Source organism: Microcaecilia unicolor, chromosome 6 (assembly GCF_901765095.1).
Source record: "Microcaecilia unicolor chromosome 6, aMicUni1.1, whole genome shotgun sequence".
NCBI classification, from domain to species: domain Eukaryota; kingdom Metazoa; phylum Chordata; class Amphibia; order Gymnophiona; family Siphonopidae; genus Microcaecilia; species Microcaecilia unicolor.
The window spans coordinates 314,526,071-314,539,022 of record NC_044036.1 but is presented as its reverse complement, the minus strand read 5'-3'; the positions used below and the strand labels follow the sequence as shown (position 1 = coordinate 314,539,022).

The window sequence follows — 12,952 nt, the reverse complement described above, 5'->3', positions numbered from 1 at the left end:
TCCCTAACTGACTTGCCTGAGAGTTCAAGGAGCAGCAGTGGGATTTGAACCAGCCACCTCTGGATGTCAAGATGGTTAGAGCACTGTGTCTTGACATCCAGAGGTGGCCAGTTCAAATCCCACTGCTGCTCCTCAGGCAAGTCACTTGGGGGACCTTTTACTAAGCCGCATAGGCACGCCAAATTGGAGTTACCACCTGGTTACCGTGTGGCCCTTGCGGTAATTTCAATTTTGGCATCTCTGAAAATTATTTTTTTATTTTCCGATGTGCGGCAGCTACGGGCATCAAGTGGAATTTGACGCGCGTAGACCATTACTACTACTACTACTATTAGCATTTATATAGAGCTACCAGACGCACGCAGCGCTGAAAAATTGACATAGAGAGAAAGTCCCTGCTCAAAGAGCTTACAATCTAGGTAAAACAGACAGACAAGACATTACGTGCAAGGGAAAATCTAATACAGTATATACAGGTCAATGGCTTGCGGTAAGTTCTCAGACCCAAAATGGACGCACGGAAATTTTCATTTTACTGCCCATCCATTTTCAGCAAAAATTTTAGAGACACTTTTTGTAGGTGCGCTAGAAAATAATTGTGTGTGCGCTCAAAACACAAATCTATACTACTGCAGGCCATTTTTCTGCCTTAATCATGTCCTGAAGGTTATTTCTCCTATTTGGCCAGCAGGTGGTGTTGCTTTGCTGTAGAGCTGTTACAGAGACATGAATGTTATTTCTTTAGTTTTAGCACACAGATAGGAAGTAAGAAGCAGTATAGTTTTGAATTTTGTTGTTCTGGGATCTGATTGGCCCAGGAGCTCATTTCCTTTACAGTGTATTGGTTTTGCCTCCAGTCTTAGCCAGGAAGAAAAGAGAGACGGATCTCTTGGCTGAGGCTCAGTGAAGTTATATGTCCTGATCTTCCCAGACCGTTTTAGGAAGTAAACAAATGTTTAGATAGTTTTATAATTGATGCATAGTTCAGTTACCTGTTATTATTTTCTGACTGAACATATTTGTCCACTGTTCAAGTTCTGACAATAAACATTTTCAGTTTGTTGACCCTGCCTGTCTGGACTAATAAAGAATCCTGGTGGTTTGTGTGTTGGGTCTGTGAGTGCTTTCTGGGAACTGTGGGACCACTGGGAGTGTGGCCCCAGTAACCTAGAAATCACTGAGGATAATAAAGCGGGAGTCTTGCCCAGAGGCGGTTGTTAACCAGTCGGTGGGAGGAGGAAGCTAATGTAGAGCACAAGCAGTCGGTGCAGGCAGACCTGAGCTGTGCTGGGGATACACCCTCTAAGTGGCCGCGGGATAACCCCAGGCAGGTGGCTAGGCATTTCATGACACAAGCTATGCAGAATTCTCCATCTGTAAATGTCATGAAAGACCAGTGTTGTACAGTAACTAAGTAAATGTAATTAGTTACTGTACTTAAGTAAACGTTTTGTTACTTTTACTTGTAAAGAAGTACAAGAAAAATTTGTTACTTTTACCAAGGTAATAATTTTACCAATTTTTACTATTTTTACCTTGTTACTTCTGATGCTTGCAGTTAAAAGCAAAAATGGCAGACAGACCTGATGATTCCTCAGTAAATCAAACGAAACAGCAAAACCTGGAACAGGATTTTGCAATTGGAAACCTCATCACAAAACAATGAATCATCTCATCTTAAATTTTGGTGTTCAGGGAATACAGCCTATGAGAACAGAGTTGCCTGTGCTTGTTGAACTGGTTACTAGTCTCCAGCCAAACAGAACAATGATGACTTCAGTCACTTTGAAGAGGAGATGACGCAGAAGCTGGTTGCAATTCTTGGTGAACAGATATATCTCTATCACAACAGACTGCTGGACATCCCATGGAAAATCTTTACATTGGCGTGACAGTCCACTGGATTGATAGTCTGCTTGTCTGGCCTTACGACTGAAGAGTTACCACACAGATGACATGCCAGACTTTGGCGGGAGGGGGGTCCAGACCCTGAGGTGAGGGGGCACATTTTATCCCCCCCCCCACCCCATCGCCACTACCACCACCAACTTTAACCCCTCCCCCTGCCAACGACCCTCTCGACCCCCCCCCCTCCCACCGCCAGCCCTCCTCCGCGGTCACCTGCAAGGCTTCGTTCTGTTTCTGTGAGTCTGACATCCTGCACGTACAATGTGCAGGACATCAGACTCAGAAACAGAACGGAGGAAGACGACCTCAGCTAGCGGGGGTTGGGGGTCCCCCCACCAGCAAAGCTAGGTGACGGTGGTTGGCGGCAGGAGGGGGGGGGGGTCGAGAGGGTCACTGGCAGGGGGTCCAGGGCCAAATCTACGGGGGCCCAGGCCCCCGTAGCCCCACGTAGCTACGCCACTGCAACAGACAATGATTTCAACTTTGTGAAAGTCTTCTCTGTAATTGGATAGCATGACAATGATAAAGATGAAGAAGATGCAAGTGATGAATTAGCACTACTACTAATGCAGATAATAAAGCATTCTTTGTTATAAGGAAGTCAAGTGTTTTAGACAGATTCCTTTGATCAATATCTGCAGCAAAAGTTAATATTGCAGTTGGCCTGATTTGAAGGAACTTTTTAATCAGCCCAAACAATCAACTTCCTGATAGCTAAAAAGGCGTTCAACAACTGTACTATCATGGATTAAAGACTCAAAAGTGCACTCACATGGGTGACAAGTCATTTTCAAAATTTAGTTTTACTAAGTAGATTGAATTCTAGAGCAATAAAATTGTTGGGATAAAAATGTTAATACTTTCATTCACTGTAGTTACGGTACTTCTACTTTTTACTCAAAAAGTATATTAGGCAGTAACTTTTTTACTTTTGCTTAAGTACATTTTTTAATGTGCTTTTCACTGCACTTTTAACTTAAGTATTAAAATATATATTTATTTTTACTTAAGTACTTTGACCAACACTGCAAAAGACTGTGGGCTGGATTTTGCACAGCAAAGAAGGGCAACCTTCGAAAGCTAATCAAGAAATGTATTAAGTTATGTCCAATAAAAAAGGTATCACCTTATTTTCTTTTCCATGTTTTATTTTGTTTGATTTCTATTGATAACCTGAAGACTAACACGGCTACCACACCTCTCGCACAGCTTGATGAAATCTCGGGATGTCACATATAGACGCTTGTATGCAAGTTTGTCCTTTTTACCAAATTTACCGTTTCAGTGCCACAGCACTACCTTGTGGGCAGGAGGACCACATTCTAAATTTCAGGTAGCAAATTCAATTACTTCTTTAATTGGATTGTATTTAAACAAAGACAGCATAACATAGATATTTACATTATTCTTCCACACCAGAAACATGCAGCTACTGTCTCAAAGAGTACAGTAGTCTGAAGAACACTATGCAAAGCTTTCCTAAGCACATAAGGGCCTGTGTCTGCTTCTAAAAGTCCAACAGGAACAGTGTCCAGTTGGATTTAATCATTTGATTGATGGTTAACGGGTGCACTGTTCTAACAAAACAACAAAACAAAAAACAAGCAGATGTCTAACAGGGCAAAAAAGAAAATCAACTTCATGGGCCTGAAGATCTGCAGGTTATGCAATGCATATAACTCCATGCATCAGACATTCCACTGCCCTTCTGTGCCAACATGAGATATTGGGTAAAACCTATGCTTGACGACTCTAATGTAGGTTCTCAACTTGGGCCTTGGGACACATCCAGCCAATCGGGTTTTCAAGATCTGCATGATGAATAGGCAGGAGAGAGATCTGAATATATCTCCATTATACGCAGATCTGTCTCCTGTCTATTCATCATGCAGATCCTGAAAACCCGATTGGCTGGGTGTGTTCTGAGGACTGGGTTGAGAACTATTGTCCTAATACCAGTCAGCATTGTGCACTGCAGCTTCCAGCCTCCTCTACCATATGGCCACAGCAAGGAGACTCATTTTTCAAGTTAACATGTTCCTTCTCCCCCTCTATTACCGATGCCTGTAACCTCTCACATGCCATCCTTCATATCCAAGAAACACCTAATCAATGAAAGGCACCTCCCAACATCTTGCGTTGCTCTAAGCAGCTCAGACATAGCTCGTGCTACTGTTTTCCCTGTGCTTGGAAACTGCGAAAATGGCCTTTCCCCTCTGCATTCCTTCTTTCTTCTCAACATCTCTCAAAAACATGAAAATAGTGTGTGATCTGTACAGAACATACGGCATCGCTTCATCATGCACACTTCCTCCTTTTCCCCACTAGAGGGCCTTAGGACTCTGGAGGCACTAGGAGGAAACTAACTAGTCATCCACGGCAATGTTGCGGAAGAGGTAGGCCATAGACTCGCCATTGTGGATCCGCCGGATGGCCTCAGACAGTATCAGACTCACATCCACAGTTTTTATCTTGGGGCACTGAAGCTTCTGCACCTCATGAGGAACTGTGTTTGTCACCACCACCTGTAAAGGACCACAGGGAGAAAAAAAAAATCTTGCATGGAAGAATGGAAAACAAAGATGCACATAGGCAAAATTTTGTTCATTTCATTTTTGCTAATAATTTTCATTTTTTATGCAAGTAAATTCAGTTTTTGTGTGTAAATTCCTTTTTATACACAGACGTTTACTTGCGTGAATAAAATGAAAGAAATGTACATCCCTAATGCTGCAGTGGTTTTGTCTTCCTACTTCACTGCTCCAAATGCATTTAAAATATATAGGCCCGATAATCAGAAAATGCCAAGCCTAAATGTATGCTTCTTGGCTAGCCTCCAAAATGAGTGCCTTATTTTCAGTCAAAGCTAAGTATAACCACAAAACTGGAGATACTTTTCTAATATAAAATGTACCAATACTTAATTCTCAACTGTAGAACATTCACTTTCACCAAGTGTTATCAACTCACAGATTCTTATGATTATATTTAAAGGAGGAAAAGCCTCTGTTATCACTGAAGATGCTTATTTACTGAATCTGGAAATAACTTATTTCCACAAAGAAGAAGTGGGAAGTGGACCAATGACTCCAGGGACTGGGACAACTGGCGTCACTTGTATCTACAAGTTGAAAGTGGATACAAGCGACGTTAAGCGCTGTTTTTCATCTCAAAACACAGAGGTCTTTTTAAAGACCTCCCCCTCTTACACCAGCACTCCACATCCGAGCTCAGACTATCAAAGACTCCTGAGGTAGGCCTGTGGCCGAAACACAGATCTGTGTCAAGTCTGCAATAAAGTTTGTTTTGTCCAACGCAGTTGCTCCAGTCTCTGGAGTCATTGGTCCACTTCCTCTTTGTGTATTCCTTCCGTGGGATTTTGTTGTTCATCCACCCAGGTGGATCTCCTATCCCTAATAACTATTTCCAGTCATAGAAGAATCCAAGTCTTTCTATCATCAGCAAAAACCTCCTTTTTATTTAAACTATTTATTCTAGTCAATCTCCTTATATCTTTCTTTTCTTTTTTTATAAATTTAAGATTTTTCTAAAATATTGCTTATACACATTTGGATTCCATGACATGCCTTCTCAAACGCTTCTTAATTTTACCAAACACTTCTTAAATTATGCACATGTTGAACTTCATCGAACTGTGGATTATTACCACTACAGGAAGAAAAGACACACTTAACGTTGACAGTCCCAACAGGGATCCATTTCGCCCTATGGTTCTTCAGGAGACCTGGATGCCTCTATGACTGGAAATAGTTACTTCCAGAATCAGTAAATGAGCATCTTCAGTGATAACTGAGGCTTTTCCTCCTTAAATATAATCATAAGAATCTGACAGAGTTGATACACTTGGTGACAAGTGAATTTTCTCCAGCCAAACCTAAGAGCGTAAGTTTTCAGCTGAAAATGTATCTTAATTTAGGAGGTTAAAACTTATGCTCAGAAATTTAGGTCTGCTGTTCATTCGCCTGGATTTATGAGCCTAGTGCTGAAAATCAATGCTAAGCTTCTAACTTCTTTTCCCCGCCCTAAATCCGCCCCTGTTACCACCCACTTTTATGCTCCTACATTTAAGAGTTTCATGAAATTTTGAGCAAATATTTATGTACTCAGCCGTAGCCAATTTTCAAACAGGTCAATTTATGAGTATAATTTTCAAAGTTAGAAGTATAAATCCTTTGAATAATCGGGCCCTGCATATTTATGACCCTCCTCAGTTGAAGGATTTCCTTGATCATAAGTTTCCTGTTACTGTTATTCCTATGACTTTGGAAAGGGAGGTAGGTTAAAAGGATAAGGATTTATCTTTATATTTTTGCCATATGCTTGGCTTGAAGATTTTTTTTCTTTTCTTTTTAAAATACCTTTATTTGTTTGGAAGATCTTACCCTATTGCTGAGGTCTTTTCCCTATATTTCCCCCCTCTCTCTTTTTTTTTTTTGTATTTTTGTTTGTTCATATTTCCTGAACAAAAAAGAAGGATGTATTTTGACCTCGGAGCTGGTTTTGTAGTACATGTGATGTTCCACAACTGTACATCGTACAAACTATAATAAAAGTTTTAAATTCCCCCCCCCCCCCTCAAAAAAAAAAAAAATAAAATAAGATGGATGTACTCGACATGCATTCTTAAAATGCATGAATAAAACAAATGGAGTGGAGGAGTGGCCTAGTGGTTAGGGTGGTGGACTTTGGTCCTGAGGAACTGAGTTCGATTCCCACTTCAGGCACAGGCAGCTCCTTGTGACTCTGGGCAAATCACTTAACCCTCCATTGCCCCATGTAAGCCGCATTGAGCCTGCCATGAGTGGGAAAGTGCGGAATACAAATGTAACAAAAAAAAAAAAAATGTAAACACATAATATATATATTTAAACAAAGTGATTTGTCATACTGGTACAGATAAGTGCAAATACCTTAGAAGTTATAGGCATCTTACTCTGTATATTTGAATTCTCACTGTTTATGGGCTATGTGGCAATTAATAATTTTTTCTCTTTATTACGTTCCCCCTTACTCAATATTGTCAATCTATTCACATCCCCACCAGAAATCAAATAATTCAGCAACTATGAGATAGCCATTGAAAGTTAAAAAATAAATATATCCTATATAATAATTCTCACCTCCAACGTTCTGAAGCTGCCTGGAACTGTGTCTTCCGCCGGAGGTGGTCTGCGTCGTGCAGTAGATAGCACTGACATCACTGGCCTGGAAGCACTGAAGAGTGAGCAGGCTCAGCGAGTCTGCTGCCTTCCCTTCTCTTCGCTCTGACTCTGGTCCCGCCCTTGCGGAAACAGGAAATGAGGGCGGGACCAGAGTCAGAGCGAAGAGAACGGAAGGCAGCAGACTTGCTGAGCCTGCTCGCTCTTCAATGCTGGCGCCGGGACACCGGTAAGAGAGGGGGAGAGGGGGGTTGGCGATTTTGCAGGGGGGCGTCGGAGGGGAGGAAACGGGGCCGTGGGACACAGGCAGAGAGCGAGGGGGAGGGAGGAAAACTTTGCTAGCGCCCGTTTCCTTACCTACAGAAACGGGCCATTTTTACTAGTTTTATATATTTTACACCTTCAGATTAAAAAAACAAACCAAAAAAAAACCCTTTATCTTCATTCCTCTTGGTTGCTCAGCAAAGGAGCCAATACCTCATCAATGGAAGACTCCTCAATCAAACGGGGCGCTTCTGCTGACAGGATGCCATGGGTGGCCATCACAAGGATCTTATAAGCACCGCGTTCTTTCAGTGTATCTGCGGCAGCTACAAAGCTTTCCACGTCATCTATGATGTCATCCTGAGATTTAACCAGTAGGCAAAATAAGCAAAGGGAAAATACAAATGTATCCATCAACTTTAGTAAATTTCAGAAGGTTATAGGGGTGGGATCCCAGTGCTATGGACTGCAGAACACTGAGGTATTTGGACAGTGTTAATGAAAGTATCTTGCATGCTGTGCTGCATATCAGTGCTTCCCAAGTCCATTTCTGGTGTGTTAAATATGATGAGAAAATAGAAAAGTTCCTATGGTCAGTGGAATGCAAGCATTAAGGCAAAAGAGCTACGAGTCATAAACCTGTGAAAATAATAAGGGAGTCATAGAATCAGCCTGGAGCTGGGTAACCTTGTGTGAAACAGAGACAGTCTGTGCTAGGGCAGAAAGAATGTTGCTGGCATTTGTAGATAAGGAAGAAAAGAAAGAACAGGCAGGCTTCAAGGATATGGGTTGCTGACATGCAGAAACTAGGTGCAGGTAGCAAAAGTTGACTATATAAGAGGTATGACTGAGAATGTAACTTAAGCAAAATGAGCTAGCTTTCCTTCTGTGTATGCTGTTATGGTAAATATATATTTTGCTTCCTGTATGATGTTCTCATGCTGCCTCTGTCCAAGGGAGGACAGTTGAAAAAAATAAAAATTTTTGATTATTCTTCTTTATAATAGGTGTCAGTTTCTTTGTTTACACACATATAAGGTGTAAATCAACACTGGAGTACCCCTTGCCAGTTATTTATTTATGTATTGCAGTTGTATCCCACATTCCCCCACCTATTTGCAGGCTCAATGTGGCTTACATAGTTTTGTAACATTGTCATTACATGATAACCGATACATTTAGTTTTGTGCAGATTAAGTAAGGGAAGAAAGACGAAGGGAGAGAGTGATTAGGGAGTTTATCGAAGTGGGCTTTCTTATCTGATTGGGTTGGTGAGGTGGATTAGTGTGGCTAAAGGTTCTCATTGTAGGCCTTGTTGAAGAGATATGTCTTCAGAGATTTGCGGAAGATAGTTGTTTCATCGATTGCTCTTAGGTCTGTGGGCAATGCATTCCATAATTGCGTGCTTATGTAAGGGAAGGTGGTGGCATGCATCAGCTTGCATTTTAGTCCTTTACAACTGGGGAAGTTAGGTTTTCAGGATATCCACAATGAATATACAAGAAAGAGATTTGCATATAATGGAAGCAGTATATGCAAATCAAGTTTATGCATATTCATTGTGGATATCCTGAAAACCTGACTGACAAAGGGGTACTCCAGGACTGGACTTGGGAAACACTGTGCTAGATAACCCACTATTCTCCACACACCAAAATGTACCCAATGGGTAGCACATACAATGTTCCCATGTCCACTGAAAGGTGCCATGAGGCATGCAAGTTAATCTATGTGTGATCATTTTCTCCAGTGATCACCAGTACGTATTCTAAGATGCTGTTATTCTTAAGGCATTGGCAGGCACATTTTGTGGGTACCTACCCTACTGTGACAATCAAGAGCCCCTCCTCATCAGAAAAAAAAAAAAAAAAAAATTCCACTGTCAGACTCTTACCACGATAATGGCAATTCTTCCCCCAACATCGCCGACAACACTGATGGGAGGCTTTTCTTTGGCTATCATCACTTGAAAAAACAAGAGAAACCTGGTCAGAATCAAAACGGAGCCCTTCCTCGGTAAGCACACACATGCTGGTTAAAGCAAGACAAATTCAGAAAACAGCAGAGGGTAAAGACTCATTTTCATTTACCTACTAGTTCATGGGAATATTGGGGGTGGGGGTGTGCATATTTGTTTTTAGGAAAAAGGGATTTTCACAAAGTGCAGCTGATGCAAAACAAAACAAAATTTATAAAACGACAGACAATGCTTTGTTCCTTCTCTACAGAAAGAGCCTCACCATCTCGCCCTCTCAAGATGGAAACTATCATCCATCCCACATTAAAAGCAAAATTTCTATTCCAACCCCTAAATCCCTCAGCCTCTCACCCCAGCCCTACTATTCAAACACCGCTGTGCCTGTTATGTCTCTGCCTCGGTGGCATGCTCTCATTCAGCGCAACCTCTAGTGGTCAGACCTGGTGGGTGCAATGGACTGTCTGTTTGTGGCTTTCCCGGTTTCAGAAGTCATGCCGATCCGGTCTGGATTTTCTAGCCTGCCAGTTGGTCTTGAGACTTTTTGGAACTGAGCTGTTTCCATACCTGGTGTACTCCCTGGCTGTTGGCCTTTATTAACCTCCTGGAAGCTTCCCTAGTTTGCCTTGCAACAGAGGTCTTCAGAGGTGTTTCTTCTGCGAGTGTTTGTTGCTGCGCTCCCTTTGCTACCCTCAGTATTCTGCTTTTGAAACTTTGCCTGGACTTGGACTTAGACTTTGCTTGCCGCCTGCCTTTGGAACTTTTGCCTGGATCTGACTTTGCTTTTGCTCGCTGCCTGCCTTTTGAACTTTTGTCTGGACCTGACTACTGCTTTTGCTTGCCGCCTGCAAAGAGACTTCTGCCTGGACCTGACTTAGACTTTGCTTGCCACCTGCCTTTTGAACTTTTGCCTGGACCTGACTTCTGCTTCATCTTGCTGCCTGCCTAAGAGACCTTGCCAAATCCAGGTACGTCAGCTCTGCCTGTGCTAGTGTGGGGTGAGTGTTCCTTCTACCGCTGCCGTCCCTCGGCAGTGGCCCAAGGGCTCACTATCCAGTGTTTTGTGCGAAGCGTGACAGTGCCATTTTTACGCAGTTACTACAGGCACTGTAAGGTGCTCTAACCAAAAATGTATTTAAGTGAAGATAGCATTCTTTGTTTAGTTATAAATTAAACAATATCAACCACAATCCAAGAACCCACTTCCATATTTTATACAAAAATGGATCTTCAGATGAGTGAATTTTGAGGGTTTGGGCAATGGGCAACTTAATTTAGTACCTGGAATTTTACTAGCCACTGAAGTCTTTTTCCTCCTTCAAAAGTGTATTGCAGATTAGATATTGCGGATAGCAACAAAGGTTTTGGACTCACTTCTTTGCTGGTTTATAATGTCAGTGTGAGTTTTGTGATCATCGATTCAACTGGTGATTATATAAAAATTCTCCATTTTAAATGCGTGTAGTGTTTGTAATCCAACCCACATCACCAGTTCATAAGTACATAAGTACATAAGTAGTGCCATACTGGGAAAGACCAAAGGTCCATCTAGCCCAGCATCCTGTCACCGACAGTGGCCAATCCAGGTCAAGGGCACCTGGCACGCTCCCCAAACGTAAAAACATTCCAGACAAGTTATACCTAAAAATGCGGAATTTTTCCAAGTCCATTTAATAGCGGTCTATGGACTTGTCCTTTAGGAATCTATCTAACCCCTTTTTAAACTCCGTCAAGCTAACTGCCCGTACCACGTTCTCCGGCAACGAATTCCAGAGTCTAATTACACGTTGGGTGAAGAAAAATTTTCTCCGATTCGTTTTAAATTTACCACACTGTAGCTTCAACTCATGCCCTCTAGTCCTAGTATTTTTGGATAGCGTGAACAGTCGCTTCACATCCACCCGATCCATTCCACTCATTATTTTATACACTTCTATCATATCTCCCCTCAGCCGTCTCTTCTCCAATCTAAAAAGCCCTAGCCTTCTCAGCCTCTCTTCATAGGAAAGTCGTCCCATCCCCACTATCATTTTCGTCGCCCTTCGCTGTACCTTTTCCAATTCTACTATATCTTTTTTGAGATACGGAGACCAGTACTGAACACAATACTCCAGGTGCGGTCGCACCATGGAGCGATACAACGGCATTATAACATCCGCACACCTGGACTCCATACCCTTCCTAATAACACCCAACATTCTATTCGCTTTCCTAGCCGCAGCAGCACACTGAGCAGAAGGTTTCAGCGTATCATCGACGACGACACCCAGATCCCTTTCTTGATCCGTAACTCCTAACGCGGAACCTTGCAAGACGTAGCTATAATTCGGGTTCCTCTTACCCACATGCATCACTTTGCACTTGTCAACATTGAACTTCATCTGCCACTTGCACGCCCATTCTCCCAGTCTCGCAAGGTCCTCCTGTAATCGTTCACATTCCTCCTGCGACTTGACGACCCTGAATAATTTTGTGTCATCGGCGAATTTAATTACCTCACTAGTTATTCCCATCTCTAGGTCATTTATAAATACATTAAAAAGCAACGGACCCAGCACAGACCCCTGCGGGACCCCACTAACTACCCTCCTCCACTGAGAATACTGGCCACGCAATCCTACTCTCTGCTTCCTATCTTTCAACCAGTTCTTAATCCATAATAATACCCTACCTCCGATTCCATGACTCTGCAATTTCTTCAGGAGTCTTTCGTGCGGCACTTTGTCAAACGCCTTCTGAAAATCCAGATATACAATATCAACCGGCTCCCCATTGTCCACATGTTTGCTTACCCCCTCAAAAAAATGCATTAGATTGGTGAGGCAAGACTTCCCTTCACTAAATCCGTGCTGACTTTGTCTCATCAGTCCATGTTTTTGTATATGCTCTGCAATTTTATTCTTAATAATAGCCTCCACCATCTTGCCCGGCACCGACGTCAGACTCACCGGTCTATAATTTCCCGGATCTCCTCTGGAACCCTTCTTAAAAATCGGAGTAACATTGGCTACCCTCCAGTCTTCCGGTACTACACTCGATTTTAGGGACAGATTGCATATTTCTAACAGTAGCTCCGCAAGTTCATTTTTTAGTTCTATTAATACTCTGGGATGAATACCATCAGGTCCCGGTGATTACTTTAAAAAAAAAAAAATGTATCCTGCATTCAACAGATTCTGGCAATTACCGAAGCCTTCCCACCACCCCGAGACAGAAATGAGAAAGCTTTTTGTGTATTTTGCTCTTTGGTAGGAGATAACGCTTCCTAAACTCAAGTTTTTAATCTGCTTGTTTCTAATGTATTTTTAGTGCAGAGCTTAAGTAAACTGAGGCATCTGTTGCTGGATGATGACATGTTCAAGGTGATTTCCAAATCCCACTATGCCAGAGGTTTAGACAAGTTCAGAGAAAATTTCCATAAAACGTTTTTTTTTTAGCCAGGTTGACTAAGGCCACTGTTTACCCCTTCAGATGAGCTATGAAAGAATTAATCCACTAGCCAGTGTCAGGGGACAGGTTGCCAGGCTCAATGGACCTTGGTCTGACTCAACATGGCTTTTCTTACGTCTAAGGCACAGAATGTGACACAGTTCTCTGCGAATATCCTGATCCCTCCCCACTCCAC

The 12,952-nt window shown here is 42.3% G+C and overlaps 1 protein-coding gene across 5 annotated transcripts in view; it reads right to left on the bottom strand.

The window, feature by feature from the left end:
- Positions 1–3,244: 3,244 nt before the first annotated feature.
- Positions 3,245–12,952, bottom strand: part of PRPSAP1 (phosphoribosyl pyrophosphate synthetase associated protein 1) — a 51,600-nt gene continuing 41,892 nt past the window's right edge. For all 5 annotated transcript variants that reach the window (XM_030208203.1, XM_030208200.1, XM_030208199.1 and 2 more), the window contains exons 9-11: positions 9,247–9,317; positions 7,566–7,712; positions 3,245–4,433 (exon numbers count right to left, since the gene is read on the bottom strand). In XM_030208203.1, the coding sequence (XP_030064063.1) occupies positions 4,275–4,433; positions 7,566–7,712; positions 9,247–9,317 (377 nt within the window). In that variant the 3' untranslated portion in view covers positions 3,245–4,274. The remainder of the gene's footprint in view (positions 4,434–7,565; positions 7,713–9,246; positions 9,318–12,952) is intronic.